The sequence below is a fragment of the Pseudophryne corroboree genome, chromosome 4, assembly GCF_028390025.1.
Source record: "Pseudophryne corroboree isolate aPseCor3 chromosome 4, aPseCor3.hap2, whole genome shotgun sequence".
Classification (NCBI taxonomy): domain Eukaryota; kingdom Metazoa; phylum Chordata; class Amphibia; order Anura; family Myobatrachidae; genus Pseudophryne; species Pseudophryne corroboree.
In genome coordinates, this window is record NC_086447.1 from 95454958 (window position 1) to 95480233 (window position 25276).

Below are 25276 nucleotides of genomic sequence, written 5' to 3' on the forward strand. Positions count from 1 at the left end.
CACAAAAACTTTTTTTTACGTTGTCATTATGGGCTATTATATGTAGAATTTTGAGGGGAAAAAATGAATTTATTCCATATTGGAATAAGGCTGTAATATAACAAAATGTCGAAAAAGTGAAGCGCTGTGAATACTTTCTGGATACACTGTATAGGCCTCTATGGTTGCCACTATGATTTAAATGAATCCAGTCAAGTCAGAGTAAAGGATACCTCAAGCGGCTCATCTCCTCCCTTCCGTTCAGAAACTTGCAGTCACTGACGTGAACTGATATCCCTATGTGAATACAAAATGATGCATAAATAGGCTAACAAAATGTGCAAATAGTTTTTTTATATTGCAGGTCAACACTTTTATTCCGCATTGGTAAAAAATAAATAAATCGGATTTCACAACCCTAACATACAGATGTAGCCATGCTCATATTTGCTGCGATGCAGTATGCTGCATGGCATGCCAGGCTGCGACTATTTGCAGCCGGAAATCGCTCCAGAGGAATTAATGAAGTGATCGCCAGCTGTAAATAGTTGCAGTCTGACACGCCATGCAGCAAGCCGTAGTACAACATGCCACATCGCAGGAAAATGAGCATGGCTACATCTGTACATACTCACTTTCTTCCAACTGCAGTATAAAGAGTCCTACTAAATATCTCATTAACTCTTCAATGCCTTCATGCAAACAGCCGAAAGTAGAACTGAAAAGGTCAACGTACTACAGTCTCTCTACTTTTCTTAGGATAGTTGTGAGTACCTATCTCTCACTCACTGTTCACTGTCCTTGACACACAGTGAGCAGCAGAATATGGAAAACAATTATACACCTACTTACTCTTTTTGCTACATTCAATTAATCTACGTGGTATTTGTATCTACCTCATACCATAAAAAGGTGGTTCCCAAACCGGGTGCCATCGGTTGGTGGTCCAAGCCATAACTGAATGTAACATAATTTACTTAATGTATTGATTTTTGCTTTTTTTTTTAAAGAGAAAGGGTGCCGTGAAAAAATATCGTGATATTCTAGGGCACAGTGATTCAAGAAAGTTTGGGAACCACTGTCATAACAGTACTGCGATAATATATAGCAATAATATTAAGTAACAATAGCTCTAACAGTTTTCTGGTGCTTTCTGTATTGTTTTTTTTATTGTGTGTCATGTTTGTTTAATTTCTCTCAAATACTTTTGCCACTTGTGAATTATTTATCCAGACCTCAAGATTCTGTACAGATTGGTGTCATCACACATTTCAGCGCTAATACTCTTTCACGATTTAGGGGGACATCCAATTAGCCCCGTTTTTTTACCGGGGCTAATTGTCCCGCCGGGGGCTATCTAATTAACCCCGATAAGAAGCGGCACGCGCCGGCTTATCGGGGATTTTGTTTCGCAGAATCCCCGGAAACAGACCCATTTTCGGCCGAAAACGGGGCTGTTTCACCCGAAAACACACAGATTTCACTGAACCTGTGTGTTTTCGGGAGAAAAGATTTTTTTTTACACCCGATTTAATAGGATAGGCTGTAAAAAAAAAAATCGGTGAAACATCGGAAATAAAGTCCGATAAACGGCCGAAAATGGCCGTTTTTCGGACCCGATGTTTTAACGGGGATAATTGGATATCCCCCTTAATGTTTGTTATATTTGTATGTCATTTATTGGTAAACTACGTTCATATTATCTTTAGTCCACAGAATGGGTCTTACCAATAGCTAACTAACTTGCATTGTGGATTAGGCAAAGTGACTGACAGCACTAGACAGAGAGCTAGGGACACGGTATTGCAGTTCACTTTCTTCAGAATGCGTGTTGGCCTGACAGTGCTGCTCTCCAGGAAAGAGCTACATGAATATCGCCAGCTACCGAGAGCACATGATTCAATAGTGGACAACCCATGTAAAAAATAGCTACAAATGCCGCTATACTGTTATGCAAAAAGGCATTGAACTGCCATGGTAAATTATCATAATTACATAGATTTTCATGGTAATTTGCTAATTTATTATAATATAGGAATAAAACAACAAGTCACTGTGCACCTGGGTAACACCATGTCGCACTGCAGGTGGGGCAGATGTGCAGAAAGAGATACATTTGGGAGCTGCGCGTCCAAACTCAGATGCAAATTGCAGCATAAAAATAAAGCTGTCCAGCATTTGTGGGCTACATGCAAAAGCCGCCGGTATTTACCCTGCGTGCAAAAAATACATACATGTATTGGAGGGGACAGATTACAACCTAATTTACACAGATTGCATCAGACAACACAAACCACCCCAAATAAATGAAAAGGACAAACGAGACATCAGTCTAGATCTATAAATATATTTATTATAATATAACAAGATCTTAACCAGTAACGTAAACTATGTACAGTACCATTACAGATAACCCTGTTTTTTCTTTTTTTTTTAATATATTATTCACAGAAATAGAGTTGCTTCAGTGTGAATAAATGCGTGATGCTGACTGGAATTGTGTGCGCGAGTCCATTCATGTATGCTAGCACCTCCTTTGGAGGTAAGAGACACACCCACTTGAGAAATTGCACCAGGCAGATTGAAGCTCATACTCCTGGTGGTAAAGTCACCCCTTGGTAGGACACAGAAGATATATAAGAGAATTGTGCTTTTTTTTTAAAGAAAAAAATATTCAGAGAAAAACGCATAATGATAAATCCCATTCAGAACTACAGGTTGAGAATCTCTCCTAATGTAGAGCAGTCACCTATACCTAATGACTAGTAAGGTATGTCATCATGTGAGCCAAAACAAAAACCCATCTATTTATGACATCATTAATACAATTCTGACTAATATTCTTGTGGCCTAACTGACATCACGAGGCACTGGATTCAGGTAAACTGATAGGCTATAATCTTATGAATATTTGTTCAGTCCACAAGATGGCTGCCTCTATTGTGCATAGCATGTCAGCCCACAAAATGGCTGCCTCCACTGTGCATAGCAACAGTCAGCCAACAAAATGGCTACCTCCATTGAACATTGGGGGGTTTTCAGATGTGGTTGGAGTTGCTATCACTACTGCTTTCTGGAATGAGGAAGGGGAGCTGTATGGTAATGCAGCAGGAGGCATCTATTACAAGCAGACGCCTCCTGCTGCAGTCGGGATTCAAGCTGCTTCCTAGGACACAGAATTGGATCAAAGCACCCACCATCAAGCAGCTTGCAGCACCCATGGTGCCATGCAAGCCACATGTCGCAGAGGCCAGGAAACCTCTGTCCAAGGACCGAGATCCCTGATCTCTTTCCTCCCCCTAAATGGCAGCAACACACCTGCGTTTTACCAAATGGAGCCCACAGCAGCCCCCAAAATGGCATCAGACTGTCGATCACTGACAATTTGATGCCGGGTTGCTTTCGGTGCTGCAGGACTCATTCGCGCACATGCAGAATAGGTGTTGCGCAAAGTACCAAACATTGGTACTTTGTGCGTGATAGCACAATAACAACCCCATCTGAATGATCCCTATAGTTACAGCACATAAGATGGCTGCCTCCACTGTGAATAGAGATAGAGCACAAGATGGCTACCACTGTGCATAGCGACAGCACACAAGATGACTACATCTACTGTGCCTAGCGACAGCCCACAAGATGGCTACCGCTGTGCATAGCGATGACAACCCACAAAATGGCTGACATCACTGTGCATAGCGACAGATACACAGTAATCATTTCCTGAAGATACACATCGGCAGGGAAGCTTCAGAGAAGTGATTCATGTCTCTATTATAATAATATTCAGACTCAGACTTGACAGAAGGCCCACGGTGACTGAGTATATCAGTGGGATGCTCTTGGCTGCCAGACTTTATTAGACTAAGCTGATTAGCCTTAGTCAGACTTCCAATCTTAATTTTAATAAAAAAAATACTCATGGTCTGCAACCAGGGGAGTAAATAGCACTGTACCCCCAGGAAATTTATTTTGGGGGGAGGGCTCTGCAATGCATATCTCCCACTCCTCAGTAGGCCTCCACACAGCTCCAGGCCCCATAGCAGCCGTATGGGCGTCCACAGCAGTAGTTGCAGCCTCGGTTGCATCCTCTGCTCACTCTGTAATCATCCTCCACTTGTGCCTTTGGTGGGTCCGAAAACGTGCGGCGAGCTATCTGTTGTTTTCTGTAATGTAGTTAAGCTGAATATACTGTATGTATTTATTTTCAGACATGTATATTAATGTGAGCTAGTGGGCTGTGTTTCTCATGAATGTTGGTTTAACCCACAAAATGGCCGCCTCCAATGTCTATAGGTGATGGACCTACTCTAATCGATGGCCAAAGCTTTTCTCAACCAATCAAATGGTCAGTGCTTATCTGCCCCCAGTGGTTTGATTGGGGAGCTATTAAAAAAAGCTAATCAACCACAATTTTTTATCTTTTTTTTTTTTTTTTAAGTGAAATGAACAATGGTTTTGGGTTCTATTGTTTTATAGGAACACATTTTTGAATTTGAGATTGTGATAGGGAGATTTTTATGTGTACATGAAAATGTGTTTTCCTAAAGTACAAATAAGTTTCAGTGTTTCTAGTAAATAAAATTATGTTATTGCAAGTTAGGTGTGGTACAGTATTTCCCTGCATGGGAACCATTACCGTCAGCCTCTGATAAACCCTAACCAGGTAGTGAATTATACAGGAACATTTGCATCAAAGTCCTCTTGTGACGAGATACAGAGCAGATTTGCACATTCTGTGATTACTGATATTTATCACTTGAGGGTGAATTAAGGTAGGCGTTTCTCAACAGCATAAACCAAGGCAATATTATTATACAAGTTTCCAAATCATATATTCAACATACTTGTAGAACAGAAAATAGTAATTCGTTTTACAAGAAACAAAAATCTTAATATGTAACATTATTGAGGGCATAGTAGGTCCATCATTGCAAACAAATTATTGAACTGAATAATTAAAAGAAATCTTCACCCACCTATGTATAATAGTACATGATAATTATTTACTAATTTACTACCGACCTTCATTTCAAGTTCCCAATGCTATTCAAAAATATGCAGGATGATTATAAGCAATGTAATATATTGTAAAGGTCTCTAAAAAATCAAAATAAAAATGAAAAAAAAATGTAAAAAATTGTCACTAGAAATTGTTGTCATACGTTTTGACGAGGCAAATGATTAATTTGCAATTTGCTGACACATTAACATTTTGGGGAAAGTATATCTGGTAGAACTTAAGAACTCTGAAATAAACCAGATACATAATTCCTGACATTCCAGTGTGGGTATAGGCCACGCCCTGATCTGGTCAGCCACGCCCCTTTTCGCTATGGCTACGCAAGACTTGCCACACAAAAATCAGGACTGTTGAGAAGTATGTGAATGGTATTTGGTAATGGTATTTGGAAATAGAATTTGTACACCAATCTTTTAGTCAAAATATTATATTGCTGCCCTTAACAAATATACAGGCCTAACCCCGACCAGTAATAAGGAATGCAATCCATTTGTCCCTTCACTTTATGTCTAGTATCTGAATTGAACGCCAGCACAAAACAGCTGTATGTCCGAGGAGAAACCATTTCAGACCTCATAGAGCAAAATAAAACACGCCCCATATCCGGTGGCAACATCTGTAATTGTCGTTGAACACACTTAAGCCCGTCTGTTAAATCCTCCAAAAATTCACTTTGATATGAAACATTTTTTTAATTATAAATATATTATATATGTCGTATTTGTTTTTTTTGTTGTTTTGATATAATTTACTAATACAGTAGCAGAAAATGTCATTTTATTAAGACCTGCAGGAAGACTAATAGTTTACGGTAAATTCTGAGGTCTATCCATTAAATTTATCTATAATTCTTCAATTGTTAAAGAAAAAGGAAAACAGTTTGTCATAACAATTTACAGTATAACAAGTGGACATTAAGTGTCTGGAAAACAGCTTTTTGTTACTGTTGATAACAGTTATCATTTATATGGCTTGTAATAATATATATATAATATGGACAGCTAGTCAGCAAGGCTTAGAGGCACAAACCGCTCTGACACATCAGAGAAGCTGCCATTTTGTGAGATGAATCAATGTTTAATGAAGGGAATGATAACATGGAACAGCAACTGTGTGCGTCCAAGATGGCTGCCACATCCTGTCCAATGGTGTGATGCGCTTTGAGTCTTTATTAGAATGCAGCCTATCATTCACTTGGACCCAGTGAATTGTGCACCTCAGGGATGTCACAAGTTTATAATGAACTGATAGCGTGCATTCCTGCAAATCATGCTCATCTAATTTTTGCGACCTTTGATATCATAGAGGTGAGGTCTGAAAGACAAGTGAGGTGGGTGTGATGCCACAGTTTGCATCATCGCGTCCTGCCTCCCATTACATGATGGAGCATTCTGCGTCATAGCAAAAGGTGATGGGGAGTATTGTGATGTCATCAGGCCTAGTGACACTGATTGGCTGATGAAGTAACACAATTATGCTGTGACTTATATCATCCAATCAGATGACTCACCAGTTTGCACTACACCAGTTAAGGCTAATATCCAACTGGTTGCTACGGGTTACACTACAGTACACAGGCTGTGCACTGCACCAAGCTGTACACATTAGCCAATAAACCAATCTTCACTGCCTCACTAAAAGATGGCAGACCTGATGAATCCTATATAAGAATGAGGTAAATTATGATTCTTTTGTACATGCAAATAATTTGTCCTTCTCATGTCTATCCAGTTACTGGGCTGTTGCTTTCCATCTATTGTTAAACGACAACTCCCAAAGTGCTTTTCAAGTCTCTTTCTGCGTGCGTTTTGGTTGGTAGGGAATGCTGGGAGACGCAGTTCAACAGCAACAGGTGCAAAATAAGCATACCTAGCACCAAGAACCCTCTGTATATATAAATAGATTTTTCAGCGCACTTACTTAATAACAATGAGCAGTGGGTAATTTTGAAAATGAAATGAGACATCTGATGGCTCCCATGGGTTACTAAATATACCCCTTTGTTTTGACAAACTGTTTTTTTTTCATTGTGTGCGGCTGACACCACACTCCCTGTTCAGAATGAATAAGCGAAAGCCATCCCAAAAAGAACACCCTCTTTTAAAATTTCCTAGGATGAGATGCTTATCCGTACTATACCGAACAGTCTTCTAAAAAAAAAAAGAAAAAAAAAATTCCCAGCCTCACACCTATAACTAAAATACAGAGCCACCCCCCTCCCAACCCTATTTCCTTGAACCCATGTAAAAATATGGGAATCTATTGCACCTAGGGTGACAGCAAGTGCCACATCGCCACCTAGTGACACATTTGCTTCGTTAGCTTACATATTATACATATTTCAGAGCCCAATGCTCCGGCATCACCCAAAGGTGAGGATGATCTTCTACATTCAATGTAGAGTTTATTCAAAAACCTGCAGTAAAAAGCAAAAAACAAAAACAAATAAAAAAATGTTCTGTGTTTTTCTTGTAATGGTTAAAAAGAAAAAAGCAAACGCTGCAGAATAAGAGAAATAAATGAGTATCTGGCACACCCGCCATGGAAAGGGTTCAAACCAAACAAAAAAAAAAAAATAGAAAATAAAACACCTCCAGATGGGGATAAAGTTTTTTTTTGTTCTTCTTCTCTTTGTTTTGTCAAGCACTTTGAATGTATTTCTTTATCACTACACACCCATGGCGGAAGAGGGGGCAAGGCATGTTGGGTAATAATGTCCATGTGTTTGATTTGGGGTCGTAAAATTCCATATTTCCAAGTGCGGGGCCTTCGCTGCTGACGATGCCACCTGTCGCGTATATCTTCCCATCCAGGACCACGGCGCTGTAATGAGAGAGAGTTGGTGTGAGTGTTCGGCCGTTCTTATACTGGTCACGGGCGTGTACACTAAACTGCGCAGCTTACTTAAACGCAATGCGATACAATTTTATTTATACATATTGTGAAAAATATTAAAGTCTAGTAACATTTTTTTTACATGGCATACAGTATAAGAACCCCATAAATGGTCCAGTAAGCTGTAGACAAGTTGTTCTAGCAGTTTGGAAGTACTGAGAAGCAGAGATATGGGATGGCAAGCTTCTAAGAAGGCTTCATTAGACTAGGAGGGATGAGAGTATGAAGACAAACAGGAAAACATAGCTGGAGAGTTTGGAGAGGTGAGTAACATGCTAGCAAGCACTAGGGGAAAGGAAGAAGAGATGGGAAAGAACTGGGTTGAGGACACGTAGAGAGAAAAGAGGAGAAATTGGACATCGTTGCGATTCGCAATGGTTTTAGGCAGTGGTCAGCCTGCACAAGCTGAAACTTACTCAGCCTGGCCGTCGGATCCGGACACTCAGGTCCAGTAAGTCTGCATCGTATGACATAGACCCTGGACCTGTCATGCCTTCAAACCAGGGGCAACACGCTCAGTGGCGTAACTACGACCCCCGCAGCCACTGCAGAGGCTTGAAGGCGCAGGGCTGCGGGGGCGCCGCTGTTGCTTCAGGCAGATTGACATGCAGACTAGCCGTCCGCATGTCAATCTGCTAAATGTCCCTCCCAAAATGGCCACTGTCATCGAGGAGACAGATGCTAGTGGTCATACTTGACCTCTAGCGTCTGACAGAACCGGGAAGTGCCGGGACCTGGGAACGCATACACCTGGCAATAAGCATTACCTCTTGGCAACGAGCATTACACACCCAGCGCATGAAACTCCTGGCAACAAGCATTACCCATTGGCAATGAGCAGGAAACCCCTTGGCAATGAGCATTACACAGCCAGCGCATCAAACCCCTGGCAACAAGCATTACCCCTTGGCAACAAGCAGTAAACACCCAGCACTTGAAACCTCTGGCAAAAGGCATTACACCTTGGCAACGATCATGACATCCAGCGCATGAAATCCCTGGCAACGAGCATGACACCCAGCGCATGAAACCCCTGACAACAAGCATTACCCCCTCGCAACGAGCATGACACCCAGAGCATGAAAAGCCCTGGCAACAAGCATGGAACCAAGAGCATAAAACCCCTGGCAACGAGCAGGTAATTTAAAAGTAATTAGAAGCCTTACTGTGGGGCATAATTTGTAATGGGCCTTGCGGTGTGTGGCATAATGTATCATGGACATTGCAGCGTGTGGCATAATGTATAACGGGCATTGCGGTGTATGGCATAATGTATCATGGACACTAGTGTGTGGCATAATGCATAACGGGCATTGCGGTGTGTGGCATAATGTTTCACAGGCATTACGGTGTGTAGTATACTTTATCACGGCATTGCGGTATGTGGTACCAGTGGAGTACCCCAGGGATCTGTACTTGGACCAGTGCTTTTTAATATCTTTATTGGTGACATTGCAAATGGCATTAAAGGTAAAGCATGCCTTTTTGCAGATGACACAAAGGTATGCAACAGGGTAGACACACCAGGTGGGGTAAAACAAATGATTGAGGATCTAGGTAGACTAGAGGAATGGTCAAGAGTCTGGCAATTACAGTTTAATACCAAAAAATGCAAAATCATGCACTTGGGTCTCAAAAATCCTAAAGCTAAATATGGTATTAATGGCACTATACTGGAAACTACTGAGGAGGAAAGGGATCTAGGAGTCACTATTTCAGATGACTTAAAGGCAGGTAAGCAATGTAACAAGGCAATGAGGAAGGCTAGTCAGATGCTTGGCTGCATTGGGAGAGGAATCAGCAGCAGAAAGAAAGAAGTAATAATGCCACTGTATAGGTCATTGGTACAGCCTCATCTAGAATACTGTATTCAGTTCTGGAGGCCATATCTTCAAAAGGATATTAATACATTAGAAACTGTACAAAGGAGGGCAACTAAAATGGTGCATGGCCTACATCACAAAACATACCCAGAAAGACTAAGAAATCTCAATATGTATAGTTTGGAGCAGAGAAGGGAAAGGGGGAACATGATAGAAACTTTCAAATATATCAAGGGTTTTAACAAAGTCCAGGAGGGAAACATTCTCCAAATGAAGAGAAGCAATAGGACACGAGGACATGCACTGAAGCTGGAGGGGGGGAGGTTCAGGGGAAATTTGCGGAAAAATTATTTCACAGAAAGGGTAGTGCACAAGTGGAATAGCCTCCCATCAGAGGTGGTAGAGGCTAAGACAGTAGAGCAATTTAAACTTCTATGGGATAGACATAAGGATATCCTTACAAAGAAATAAGGATCAAATAAGGTTAGAGATAAAAATAATGTAAAAAAAAAAAAAAAGGGGGCAGACTAGATGGGCCAAGTGGTTCTTATCTACCGACAAATTCTATGTTTCTATGGTATAATGTCTCAGGGGCATTGTGGTGCATGGCATCATGTATAACAGGCATATATGGTGTGTGGCATATATGTAATGGGCATTACAATAAGGTTGCAGGTTGCAAAATTGGGATATAAGGTAGTCTTTTCCTGCGAGGTCACGCCCCTTTTTTGCCCCGCAAATTCTTTGCTTTCCTAATGGCAATTGGGGGGGATCGGGAACACATATTTTGGCTTGGTGGAGAAAAATTTCTAGTTACACCAGTGAACAATCCCCTATTTTGAAGAACGGGGCCAAGTGCTTCCTCCGCTCAGCCCCCCAAAAGCCTCAGTATCTCAATTTTGCTGCGGCTGACAGGGGGGCTGCGAGTGATACCGCAAGACCCACTCTGCACATACGCAGACCTCCAAACATTGTATTTGCGTACAAATATGAATAGGGGCTCTATGACATGAGACTATACTGAGTGCGGCTAAATGAGTGGAGGAGGGGGTGGTGGCAGTGTGTGTGTGTGCGTGGGGGGTTGATTGGGTTGAAATTACCTCTAAAGTAGGTAGCAAAGTCATAGCAGTGAGAGAAGAGGGACAGGTGGTGCAAGCTTAGAGGAATGGGTTTATGGTGGCAAATGGGCTACAGGGATTGTTGCACAGGGTGGTGATAGATAGATAGATAGATAGATAGATAGATAGATAGATAGATTAGAGAGAGATATTAAACAGATGTACTGTAAAACAAAGTTATTGGCCGTACTGTTGCACAGTAGTTGGCAATATTTATCTGGCTGCACCGGAGTCATGTGTTTGATTACATCTGGTGCAGAGTTTTTATGTTCTCTCCATGTTTCTTTAGAGTTGCTCCAGTTTCCTCCCACAAAAGGCTGATTGGCCACTCATGAAATTAACCCTGCGGTGCGTGTCTGTGGTAGGGGCTATAATCACCCAGGGCAGGTACTGATGTTACTGAGTAAATATTCCCTTGTGCAAGGCTCTCCGTAATACGTAGACACTATATAAGCATAGGTTCATAAATAAACAAACCATGAGACAAACATAGTCTAGCTATAGGGAAATAAGCAGACAGACAGAAAGGTGCAGTACAGTTGGGGACCAGTAAGTGTTTCCAACTTGTTGGGCAGTGCTGCGTTAATATAGCTGTACACCCGTTGCTCTTGCTGTCCAGAACCTGGAAATATCTGCTCAGCACTGTGCAGTCAGGAGAACAATAGTTTGCTAACGAGAGTTTCTAATTCATCCGGTAGAAGATAAATGTGTCTGCCAATCTGCTATCAGCGCAATGCATGCTGGGAATCTGTAGCAGTGAACGCGGCATACAGTATACATTATCACCTACAATGAGGTGTGCTGGAGTTGGAGGAATCACAGGGGTCCTCGCTGACAATCATTTGCACATGTCTGACAAGGACCCATGACATGCAAACACATCCCGCTCCCCAGCAGGCCCCAACGCTCTGGTAACATAACACTTTCAGATATGAGATCAGGAAGCGAGGCGCCTTCCATTTATCTTACCTCTCCCACACTTAGTAGGAAAAGAATAAGAAGATAAATATTGAGAGAAAACACTGTCTTGTAAATTATCATGAGAACAGCTGTGAATTGGCATGCAGCTGGCACCGTGATATACAGTAGCAGATGGAGTCTGCCAGTCAGGGAGATTGATGACCCCTTAGTAATTACAGTTACAAGTACAGAGCAGGGAAAGAGCTGGCCAATCGGACAGGGCAGAACACTACGGCAACCTGGAGCGCTTGGCCAATCAGAGAGATAGGTCTGAGGTGTGCGCCATGTTTGTTCAGGGTAGAGTTGCCAGGTTGAGTCAGTTACTGAGAGAATTGAGCGGTAAGCTTTGTTTGTGAGTGAATATAACTTCCTGGAGTATGAATAGACTGTATTTCTCGGTGATGCATATCTGCGGTTTTGTATACTACATTGCAGTCTTTCCATGTATAAAAAGAAGATTATTATGAGTCAAAGGGGTACATTTACGAAGGTGGGAGTTTTTGTCAGAACTGGTGATGTTGCTCATAGAAACCGATCAGATTCTACTTAACATTTACAGTGCATCCAGAAAGTATTCACAGCGCTTCACTTTTTCTACATTTTGTTATGTTAAAGCCTTATTCCAGAATGGAATAAATTCATTTTTTCCCTCAAAATTCTACACACAATACCCCATAATGACAACGTTAAATAAAGTTTTTTTTGTGATTTTTGCAAATTTATTAAAAATAAAAAACTAAGAAATCACATGTACATAAGTATTCCCAGCCTTTGCCATGAGGCTCAGAATTGAGCTCAGGTGCATCATGTTTCCACTGATCATCCTTGAGATGTTCCTACAGCTTAATTGAAGTCCACCTGCGGTAAATTAAGTTGATTGGACATGATATAAAAAGGCACACACCTGTCTATATAAGGTCCCACACTTGATAGTGCATGTATGAGCACAAACCAAGCATTAAGTCAAAGGAATTGTCTGTAGACCTCCGAGACAGAATTGTCTCGAGGCAAAAATCTGGGGAAAAGTGCAGATAAATATCTGCTGCTTTGAAGGTCCCAATGAGCACAGTGGCCGCCATAATCCGTAAATGGAAGAAGTTCGGAACCACCAGGACTCTTCCTAGAGTCTAAGCTGAGCGATCGGAGGAGAAGGGCCCTAGTCAGGGAGGTGACCAAGAACCCGATGGTCACTCTGTCAGAGCTACAGCATTCCTCTGTGGAGAGAAGAGAACCTTCCAGAAGGACAACCATCTTTGCAGCAATCCACCAATCAGGCCTGTATGGTAGAGTGGCCAGATGGAAAAAAAGCACATGGCAGCCCGTCTAGAGTTTGCCAAAATGCACCTGAAGGACTCTCAGACCATGAGAAACAAAATTCTCTGGTCTGATGAGACAAAGATTGAACTCTTTGGCATGAATGCCAGGCGTCATGTTTGAAGGAAACCAAGCACAGCTCATCATCAGGCCAATATTATCCCTACAGTGAAGCATGGTGCTGGCAGCATCATGCTGTGGGGATGTTTTTCAGCAGCAGGAACTGGGAGACTAGTCAGGATAGAGGGAAAGATTAATGCAGCAATGTACAGAGACATCCTGGATGAAAACCTGCTCCAGAGCGCTCTTGACCTCAGACTGGGGAGACGGTTTATCTTTCAGCAGGACAACGACCCCAAGCACTGTGAATGTCCTTGAGTGGTACAGCCAGAGCCCAGACTTGAATCCGATTGAACATCGCTGGAGAGATCTGAAAATGGCTGTGCACCTACACTTCCCATCCAACCTGATGGAACTTGAGAGGCGCTGCAAAGAGGAATGGGCAAAACTGCTCAAAGAGAGGTGTGCAAAAAGACTTGAGGCTGTAATTGCTGTCAGAGGAAGGTGCATCAACAAAGTATTGAGCAAAGGCTGTGAATATTTATGTACATGTGATTTCTAAGTTGTTGTTTTTAATACATTTGCAAAAATCTAAAAAAAACTTTTTTAATGTTGTCATTATGTGGTATTCTGTGTAGAACTGTGAAGGAAAAAAATAATTTATTCCATTTTGGAATAATGCTGTAACATAACAAAATGTGGAAAAGTGAAGCGCTGTGAATACTTTCCGGATGCACTGTATCTAGCTGCTTCTAGAAGATAATAGATAGAATCTGATTGGTTGTCTGTAGGGCTGTACAGAACACACTGTAAAATATCAAGAGAAAAAATATCTGACAGACAAATTCAAAGACCAGGTGGCCAGGACCTAGAGAACAGCCATTTTCCCTCACCTGATGAAGGCTCATCTGTAGACAAAAGCTGGTTTGAATCCCTCATTGAGTAAAGCTGCACACATAAGAGACTCTTTCTTTTCCTATTACCATTAAGCGGATCACACAGGGCCAAATCCTTTCACACCTGGACACATATGTGCACAACGTATGCAAGAACCCACCATTTGTGTCCGTGTGCAGATATCCGTCCCACTCAGAACCAACCCTCTCGCTTCTGTATGTGTTACTCACCCGCAGAACTGCCTGGAGTGATTCATGTTGGGCCCCGCCTTTATGTTCCCCTTCTCAGGATCGTAGATCGTAGTCGCTCTGGCGTAAGCTCCTCCGAGGATGAAGATGAAGCCGTTCAGAGTGACTGCCGGGGCATACTTGTTATCTGTGAGATTAAAGGAAGAAGAGAAAAGCAGTTGGTGAACAAACAAAATAAACCTATACGTAAAATATGTATATATATATATATATATATATATATATATATATATATAAATATTACAGGTTCTGCATTGTTGGACGCACTACGGCTGTGATTGACAGTCTGCTACCGATTGGAGGGTGGGGAGTGGCAGCGACGGCCTCCAGTTCCCAAAATGTAGACGCGATACTGCAGTTTAGGGGGAGTGCCGAGATCAGGACCTCTGTCAGAGTACGGATATCTCCTGGCCTGTTTGTAGGAGCTGTGGCGGTCGGCTTTTGCGACCCCATGTGTAACGCAGCCGGCCAATGGCATCGCAGGTAATCTGACGCTGCATTTTAGATCACAGCACGGATCACTACTGCAAGCAAGAGGCATGTCCTTATATCACACGCCCCCTACTGCAACACCATACAGCGCTATCATTGCGGCTTCTAAGTTATCAGCAGCAATGGCACCTCCCGCCACGTCTGAATAGGGTCCATCATGTTTTTTCGCCAATTAACTGAAATGTCTCATTTTGTGGAAAAGATCAAAGTCTGACCTGAGATCACATTGTATGCGCCCAAACTAGCTCCATGCCTAATAATATTCTAATAGACAATCTCCTAGACATCAATAAGCAATCACCCCTCGTATAGAAGAAGTCGCACACTCCGAACATCCTGCACAGTACAACTGCTCTATAAATGGACCCCGCCACTGATGAAAAAGAAAGACGAAGCAAGTCTTGGGAGAATTTCCCTTTCATGGTACATTATTTTGCCGGGGTCAGGCAGAACAGAGCTGGGAGCAGCTTCAGATTCTCTCCAGGCAGTGTATTTCTGATGCACAGTGTTACAGAGAGAAAGGCAGAAATGAGGATTTGTAATTCACCCCCACGCTTCCCGCTCCTCTATTTTTCACACATTTAAATTTCATCTGTCCCTGATTCCACGGTACACAGTGGCTGTGATCTGTGACATACTCCCTTCTCATCCTGTAATAGTGCACAAAGTGCCTTTCCTCTGAAGTCCGCGGCTCCGGAATAAAAGCTCAGCCCTATTATCTATGTCTAAGTACAGATAGACCTGATTTACAAGATCTCATTATAAAGCGCCCTATTTTCCTAGCGCACATTTTGTAGTGTTTAGTTAAAGTAAGCAGCTATTACGCCATACAGAAACTAGTCTTAATGACTCATTACCCAGACATTTAATTCGCCATATGACCCAATGCGTTTCCATCATTTCAGTCAACGTCTAACTCCAATTTTTTGGTTTTGTGACATGGCGGATGATCAATCACCAAACCCTAACTAGCAGTTCTCATAGAGCCCCCAAACTTAATTTTCAACACCCATGACCCTTTTATGTGAGTGGCGGGTCAAATTGTTGTGACAAGAAAATGTAAAGCAACACGTCCTTGTAACATCTTTATGCTGCTTAGCTTATGTAGATGTATCCAGATTAATGAACCTTTTAGGACAGGGACAATGGGTAGATGTAATAAGCCTGGAGAAGTGATAAAGCAGTGATAAGTGGAAGGTGATAATGCACCAGCCAATCAGCTCCTGTCAATTTACATATTGGAGCTGATTGGCTGGTGTGTTATCACCTTGCACTTATCACTGCTTTATCACTTCTCCAGGCTTAATACATCTATCCCTTAGTTAGGGTTATCACCTCATCCCTTTAATTCTGGACACAGGTTCTGTGGCTGATTAAAACCAGGTGAAATGGAGTCTTGAAGTCAGCCAGCCACAGAAAACTGTGGAATTAATATGTGTCCAGAATCACCTACCCAGGGGCGGATTGGGAACAAAAAGCGGCCCTGGAAAAATTGTCCTAGTGGCCCCACATGTAATTTCGGTCATTATAACCCTATGAAGGACCCAGGGACCTCTGAGAGCTGCACTTTCATTGCCTAAGCCCACAACCAAAAAATACACTGGTGGTTTACAATGAGTAATCGTCGGAGTCGCAATCTTGCAAATTAGATCCTGGGGACAACAATTAGTAAAGCACTCAAAAAGTTCTACTTCAGTAATCTTCCGCATTGCCTTATTTCAGACGACCTGACTTGATGCGGTCATTTTCTGTCAGCGCTGAGATGTGTGCTCTGGTTCAGTTTTGCTGACGGCAGACATCCGCTAAATGTCACCATGAGGAGACTGTTAGATTTTGTTTCCCCTATTAAGGTTACTGAGAGCTGATCAAACATATGACTGCATAATAATTTAAAAATATTCCCACTTGGCCTATTTTTGCTGACCCCGACACAGAGAATGCTGCTTAATAGACACTATAGTCTTTGCCTGCATACTGTGATGCCGGGACTCCTGCCTAATTAACGCTTACAAATAACTTATTCCCTGTAAGGAACACGTCATTTTATTGCACTAATAGAAGTAACTACAGTAAGCAACTTCTTTGAAGGAGAAGACCCAATTTATTTATTTATTAAGTTTATTTATTAACAGTTACTTACATAGCGCACACACATTCGCAGTGCCTACTAAGAACATATTTATTTATTAACAGTTTCTTATACAGCGCAGCATATTCCGTTGCGCTTTACAATTAGAACAACAGTAATAGAACAAAACTGGGTAAAAACAGACAGACATAGAGGTAGGAAGGCCCTGCTCGCAAGCTTACAATCTATAGGGAAATAAGCATTGATACACAAGGATAGATGCTATCTATTGTATAATGGTCACCAGATTGCTAGGTTCTTAATGGGTTGTATGATATGACCACCCCGTAATGTTGGCCAAGTGTCAGGAGGGTGTGAGAGTAAAGAAAGACAAAACATGTGAGGTTATGTGGACTGTACAGAGAGGATGTAACTGGATAGGGAAGCACTGAAGGTTATGTGGGTGGGTCTGGAATTTGATAGGCTTGTCTGAAGAGGTGAGTTTTCAGGGAACGTTTAAACGTTTGGAGACTAGAGGCGAGTGTTATTGTGCGTGGGAGGGCATTCCACAGAGTGGGTGAAGCCCGGATAAAGTCCTGTAATTTTGAGTGGGAACAAGTACTGCGTGTGGATGAGAGACGCAGATCTTGTGCAGAGCAGTGAGGTCTGGTAGGGAGATATTTTGAGATGAGTGAGGAGATGTATGATGGTGCAGTTTGGTTAATAGCCTTGTATGTCAGTAAAAGTATTTTATATTTAATACGGTAGAATACCGGTAACCAATGGAGGGACTGACAGAGCGGATCTGCAGACGATGAACGTCTAGCGAGGAAGATTAGCCTCGCAGCTGCATTCAAAATGGATTGTAGTGGTGAGCGCCTATGAGAACATACTGTATGTTATATGGCAGCTCTGTAATACCTCACATGATATCCAAGCGCCACCCGTCCACACAGAGTGAATGGGAAACAAGTCGCATCGACCCGGCTTCCCGTTTAAACAGCACAGCAACCCTGCAAGCTACCCGATTTTGGAATACCGGGTCACTCGATCCGGATTATTCCAACTGGGCCCTTTTACACCGCACAGCAACACAGGTTATGCACACTCATGTGCAAAAACCCGTGTTCAAAGCTGGCGGTGTAAAAGGGGTATAATGCAGCCATTATAAATTCCTGTTCTGCCACAGAGTCTCACCCCACTCACCTACAGCATAAGAATGGAGTCATCTTCTCTGCAAGCAAGCAGAGCCAGTGCTAGCTCTGAGAGCAACCTAAGTGCTACCTTCCCCCTCAGAAATGTCAGCGATCACCCCAGATATCGTGTCACCACAGCTGTTGCATTTTACCTTATAAGACAGATGGTGGGGGAGGCAGCCTCGGCTCCTCACCGTAAAAGTGTGGCACATACCTCAGTGCCTCACCGCCAGCCTAACACACACAAATTCCCAGGTAAGAAGCTCCTGTCTGCTTCTTAATGTCAGCAGTCAGTGGAATTGAAATCACTTTCAGATTTTAGGTGACCCCCTAACCACGGCCGGACAGGCCACCTGTCACTTCTGACATATGCCAGAAGGGGCAGTGGCCAGATGGACCATGCAGGCCGTGTGAGCTGGGTCACCGAGAGAAGGCAAAGAACCCGAGAACTCGGGGACGTGGTCAAATCTGAGGAGGCATGACCACTCCCCCTCAAAAACATGCAAAAGTACTTTTCCCGGAACCGCAACAGCTTGGGTGGTGCCAGAGGCTGCAGCTGACCCAGGCCCCCGCCGTGTTACTTCAACAAGCCTGGACCCGGGTAATTAGTACTCCCCTCTTGCGTGTGAAGGCCTAGCTGAGCAATCTCCTGGTGCTATGCTTGGCCATGCCCCCTTTCTGTGGGAGATACTGAACCAGGATAGGAAGACACAATGGGCATAGTAGTTACAGCTACTGCAAGGGAAAGGTTTATATGCGCATAGTAACTTGGGAGGAGTTATTCAATGATTGATTAGGTCATTGCCGTAAACGCCATCACTGACAGAGCAGTATGTATGCAGTGCGGAGCGGTCGGGCCTGGCAGAGTGCAACAAGCAGTGCTGCAGTATAGTGTTGCTGAACCTGTTGCCGCGTTTACAAACAGCGAGTTGGTAAATACCGTATAGCCCAAAGTGTTGAAACACAATTACTATCCATGATCATTTTTAATCAGTGGTAAAAATAGATTTATTTCTTTGAAACGATGAGTGGTTAGAACTCAAGGCTACATGGTGTATGGGTCTACTGGGGGAACGGAGGGGTTAGAACATCAGGAACGACCTAGGGGGGCAAAGAAAGTAAGCTCATGGACAAACGTCCCCATAATTAGATTAAGGACAGAAAAAAACAACAACATCCAATCAGCAGATGCCTCAAACCTCACTGCTGGAGGCCTCTAAATCATTTCCATCTATAAATCTAGCTTCTGGGTAACGCTGGTCATTTATTGTGGACACATGTGCGATCATAACTGATCATGCATCAGCTAATGCCATTCCCGTCTGAGAGCAGATATTAAATGCGTCTGCTTTCGCTGGGCCTATGTAATGGCTTCTACTAAAACTCTGCTGAAAACGGTGACCTCAGCTTGACAAGCCCATCAATCCACATCAGCCACCCAAGGCGGGGTAGTTCTAGCACATGGTCGCACTTCCAGCACACGGTCTGAGTTTCATTCACAGTATTAATTACAGGGTTAATCACTGCTGACAAATGTCCCTGTTGTCTAGATTCACTTGTGGCAATGGTTTTGTGTACTGAACCAATGCTCGGCCTGTCAAATCACTAGGATACAGGGTATGCAGTAATTTCCCAACTGTCGGGATCCCGGCATTCAAAATACTGACGCCGGAATCCCAACAGCAGAAACAATGCCGGCGGTCGAAATCCCGACAGATGCCCAGTATTCCCTCTAGGGTGGTGGTCCACGGCACCACCCGAGAGGGAATAGAATAGTGCGGCGTGCAAAACTCGGCACCGAGCCCAAAGCATGGCGAACGCAGCGAGCCCGCGAGGGAACACGCTGCGCTCAATATCAGGATTTCAACTCTGGATTCTGACGTCGGTCTCCTGACCACCGGGATCCCGACAGTCAGGAATTCATACTGAATCCGGATATTTGGCCTAATTAATCCTTTGGATGGCATGCTGGGGGACGCCTATCACTGGGCAAGGCCGCCCAGCATACTGACCGGCGCCTCCCCCAGTTCAACAAGCAAAATTGCGGACGCATTGCAATTTCTGCTTGTTAACAGAAACTAAGGATGGGTCATGCCGGCGCCGCTTAGCTGCGCCCGCAGGAGTCCAGCCGCCATGTTCTTGATTGCGGCGGCTGTGTGTGACGCCATGCAGTCGCCGTGATCACACCCCCAACACGCCCCCATTTAGCTGCCTCCGCCCCTGTTCGAGCCCTGGAAATGGAGCATTGCCCGCCCCGCGATTGACTCTGCCTCATTGTTAGGCAGAGGCGATCGCATTTTCTGCATCTTTTTCTCAATATTTGCGGTTGCATCGCACACTGCGATCCAACCTGAATTAGGTCCATAGTGACATCACAGGGGTGGGAGGGGCATGCTACCAACATATAAATACCTAAACTGAGGTATAAATCTCTATGGATAAACGCTCTTTGGTTACTAGTTTTTAATAGTATATGATCAATACATTATGTTATGTTTAATGACTTGTGGATAGTAATGGTATACAGTGGAGGGCAGGTCGGGCATATACAGCCCCAGTGATCACAAAATTTAATCATTCTTTTGCAAAATAACAATTAAAAACTTCCATGGTTGTAATGAAAACAGTTTACTGGAAGTTTAACTAAACGCATGTTGTTAGAATAGCTAATAAAAGGCCAACAGACTATAACTATACTCCAGGGATTCATTAAGAGACTCAGTGGAAAACACATTAATTATTGAATATATAAATACACAGACGAAGTGTCTATGAATAGCCTAAAGATGAGTAAAGTTTCACTGATTACATTTCTGAAGTGGTTCTTGTGTGACGCTGCAGTGATTGACAAATCTGCCACAATTAAGGAGGATTTCGGTGGCGTCTGTGAGACCGCTCCTCATCCCAAAAAACAATGACACGTAATAAGACGCTTCCTCTCTATCTTGATGGGGTATACGTGTGTGGGGCTCTGTGATCTCCTTCCAATCTGTCACCTGGGACCTCTACGTCTACATATAAACTTTTCCCAAAACTCTGGGATTGGTTTCTACCTTTCTGAATAGTATATGACCCATACATTGTGCAGGTGTGCTGGCGGGGGTGTCACCTGTCTGTGCTGATGGTATTGTCCATCTGAGTTCTGTGCTTTGTAACCTCATTTCAGTTGTCCTAGCAACTAGACCCCCATCCAAATGCCCCACATCAATCGGGGCACAGCAGGTACCATTTACCCAGATCCAGCCTCTGTGTGGGCCTGGGAGCTCAGCGGTAGTGTAATTAGGCCCTTTTTCTGCAATGCTGCTACCATGCCCTCCACTGTGCATTCAGCATAAGACTATACAGCATGGCATGGCTGCGCCCCATTCCGTAGACACGCCCTATTTATCAATAAAGATTTGCAGTTTATACCCCCCTGTAAAATATATTTCTCGTTTCTAAAATATACATAGGGGCATATTTATTCATCAATATTTGCAGGATATCCCCAAAAATATTATGGATCCTCCAGATGTATCATAGCAACAAATATCTCCCATATCTCCTGTGGTCACTCCGTTTCCGACTGCAAAGCAGCTCCCACAGGTTTCATGCAGTCGGATATACTAAGCTCCTCAGCTTGGCCTCAATGCAATAGACCTTGGGTCTTCAACCTGTGGCCCTCCAGCTGCTGTGGAACTACACATCCCAGCATGCCCTGTCACAGTTTTGCTATTAAGGCATGCTAAAACTGAGCCAGTGTATGCTGGGATGTGTAGTTCCACAGCAGCTGGAGGGCCACAGGTTGAAGACCCATGCATTTGTCTATGGACTACTGTAACAGGGATTTTTCCGACAAGTTGGTGATGAAACTCATTGGCTGACGTGCCCTTTCGATCTCTGATCACACTGCGCACCTCAATGTTTCCACCAGCAGAGTAAACATTTATTATAAACATTGCTACAACTTTAGTAGATGTAATAAATAAGTTTTGCAACTCTTGTCGATTTCTTGCTCTTACTTTAAAATAAGACAGAAAATATTCATTTAGGAGAACAGTCTGGGTGGAACAGTTATCTCATTTCATACTTTTACAGAACCACTGAGCAGAAAATTGCAGCGATCTCATGTGTATTCTTCCCTGCTTCCAGTAGGTGTCACTGCAAGCCAGAAGCAGACTGGGTTATGGTACAGCAGTCACATCACCTTCCCTTGTATAAACCAGCAGCTGTCTCCTAATTAAACTGACCTTTCACTGGCTGCTATGTGACATACATATACCAGGCCATAGTGTGGTCTCTTCATCAGCAGTCACAGTACATGCACACAACCTGATCTTATAAAAGGTCACATAAGTACAGATATGAGAGGACAGAAGGGCAAAGACATGAAAGGACTGAAGCACAGGTGGCTGCAAACATCGCCGCTGCTGCGTTATCCGTACGCTGCGGCTGTGCAAAAATATGCAAATGCAGCAGGAGGCGTCTTGTGTAAAAAGACGCACATTGCCGGCTTATCTGGCCCGCGGCCTGTGTCCGAAAACGTAGCATCGGTCAACATCGCAACCATCCTCTGCAGCATCGGACCACGCTTTGAGTTACTCAGAATGGCCGACCCAACTATACTGCCGGGGTCAGAATCTGCTGGCTTTGGTTGCGCCCCGGAAATGGAGGCGGCACACCTCAAGTTCCAGTAACGTCCCCCTGTTACCAACCACAAATTCCTGCTGCAATCGGGCTGCGGCAAATAAGGCGCTAGGACTGGAGACGCAGAACTATCGCCACACATGCTCACTGTGGCTCTGGAACATCCACAGTCCCGAAAACATTGGTCAATAGCGACTGAATTGGGACTGCTTCCGCAGCTGAATCAGGCTACCATGGAAACAGACGAGGATTTATTTGGAAGCAGATAATTACTAAAATAGAAGACAATGTGAAGATGGAGGCGAAGGATAAAAAGGAGATGTTAATTATTATTTTTTTTTCTAATAAGATAATAACATTTTTTATTAAGTATCAGTTTTGGGGTTTAACTCGTCCTTTAATGAAAATCGAAACCTAAAAAACTGATCCAGTGTGTTGTAATGGAAGTTGAAATAGATCGCCCACATTTTCTTGTAAGTCAATGAAGATCAGCTAACACTCAACAACGCACAACAATCATTGCACCATTGCTGTGTTATTGTGATGCTACCATTATAACGACTGTCCCCAATAACAGCTAGACTTAAGGGCTTATGCCCATTGGTGGTCTTACAATATTCCATGTGTTGTTGCCCTGTTCTATGCTAATTGTACAATGTACATAGCTTAGTCATCAAAATAATTATGGGTGGTCTTCAGTTTGCCGGCGGCCGGGCTCCCAACGACTAGCATACCGGCGCTGGAATCCCGACCGCCGGCATACCGACAGCTTTTCTTCCTCCATGACCCACCTGGAGGGAGAATTGATAGCGTGGTGCGCATAGCGCGCCACCATGCCCGCAGTGTGGCAAGCGCAGTGAGCCCGCAAGGGGCTCATTTGCACTCGCCCAGCTGTCGGGATTCCGGCGTCGGTATGCTGGCCGCCGGGAGCCCGACCGCTGGCATAACATACTACATCCATAATTATGACCCACTGATCGCTATGAGGAATAATGTGCTGTCAGTACTCAGTCACTGCAATTTTATCAAGTGCTGGGAAAGCGCAGGCTGCTCTCTCCTGGGTCTAGCGAGCATTTGAAAATGAGCAATGGACACTTTACGCTGCTTATTGTGATGTAGTATTCATCGTTGGCTTTTCACCATGTACTGATCCAAAATAATGTACATTCTGATTGCTATAAAGCATGTGAATGGACTTCATGGTTTGTGTACACATACAGTGTTTGGGGGTCTGCATATGTGCAGAATGGGTCTTGCGATGCTGCAGTGTTTGGGGGGCGGAGCAGTGAAGGCACCGTCCTTCAAAACAGGAGCATGTCGCCCCCGCTTTGAAGGTGTGACAGGTCGACGCAGACTTCCTGGACCTGGGTGTCCGGATCCGATGATCACGGTGGTCGCCAGGGGCTATGTCCTCCTACAGACGCCTACCTCCTACACACGCCTATCTCCTACACACGCTTATCTCCTACACACGCTTATCTCCTACACACGCTTATCTCCTACACATGCCTATCTCCTATAGACACCCATCTCCTACACACCCCTATCGCCTACAGACACCTATCTCCTACACACCCCTATCTCCTACACACCCCTATCTCCTACACACCCCTATCGCCTACAGACACCTATCTCCTACACACCCCTATCTCCTACAGACACCTATCTCCTACACATGCCTATCTCCTACACATGCCTATCTCCTACACACCCCTATCTCCTACACACACCTATCTCCTACATACGCCTATCTCCTACATACGCCTATCTCCTACACACCCCTATCTCCTACAGATGCCTATCTCCTACACACGCCTATCTCCTACAGACGCCTATCTCCTACACACCCATATCTCCTACACACCCCTATCTCCTACACACGCTTATATCCTACACACCCCTATCTCCTACACACGCCTATCTCCTACAGAATCTCCTACAGTCCCCTATCTCCTACACACGCCTATCTCCTACAGATCTCTATCTCCTACAGTCCCCTATCTCCTACACCCCTATCTCCTACAGATCTCTATCTCCTACAGTCCCCTATCTCCTACACACGCTTATCTCTTAACACGCTTATATCCTACAGACGCCTATCTCCTACAGACGCCTATCTCCTACAGATCTCTATCTCCTACAGTCCCCTATCTCCTACACACACCTATCTCCTACACACCCCTATCTCCTACAGACACCTATCTCCTAGACACCTATCTCCTACAGACGCCTATCTCCTACAGACCCCTATCTCCTACAGACCCCTATCTCCTACACACCCCTATCTCCTACAGACACCTATCTCCTACAGACGCCTATCTCCTACAGATCTCTATCTCCTACAGTCCCCTATCTCCTACACACACCTATCTCCTACACACCCCTATCTCCTACAGACACCTATCTCCTACAGACGCCTATCTCCTACAGACGCCTATCTCCTACAGACGCCTATCTCCTACAGACCCCTATCTCCTACAGACGCCTATCTCCTACTGACGCCTATCTCCTACTGACGCCTATCTCCTACAGTCCCCTATCTCCTACACACGCCTACCTCCTACACACCCCTATCTC

At 43.8% G+C, this 25276-nt stretch overlaps 1 protein-coding gene across 7 annotated transcripts in view; it reads right to left on the reverse strand.

Moving 5' to 3' along the window:
• Nucleotides 1–2310: 2310 nt before the first annotated feature.
• KLHL29 (kelch like family member 29) overlaps nt 2311–25276 on the reverse strand; it is a 1368521-nt gene continuing 1345555 nt past the window's right edge. For all 7 annotated transcript variants that reach the window (XM_063915305.1, XM_063915307.1, XM_063915304.1 and 4 more), the window contains 2 exons: nt 14300–14444; nt 2311–7825 (listed from right to left, as the gene is read on the reverse strand). In XM_063915305.1, the coding sequence (XP_063771375.1) occupies nt 7642–7825; nt 14300–14444 (329 nt within the window). In that variant the 3' untranslated portion in view covers nt 2311–7641. The remainder of the gene's footprint in view (nt 7826–14299; nt 14445–25276) is intronic.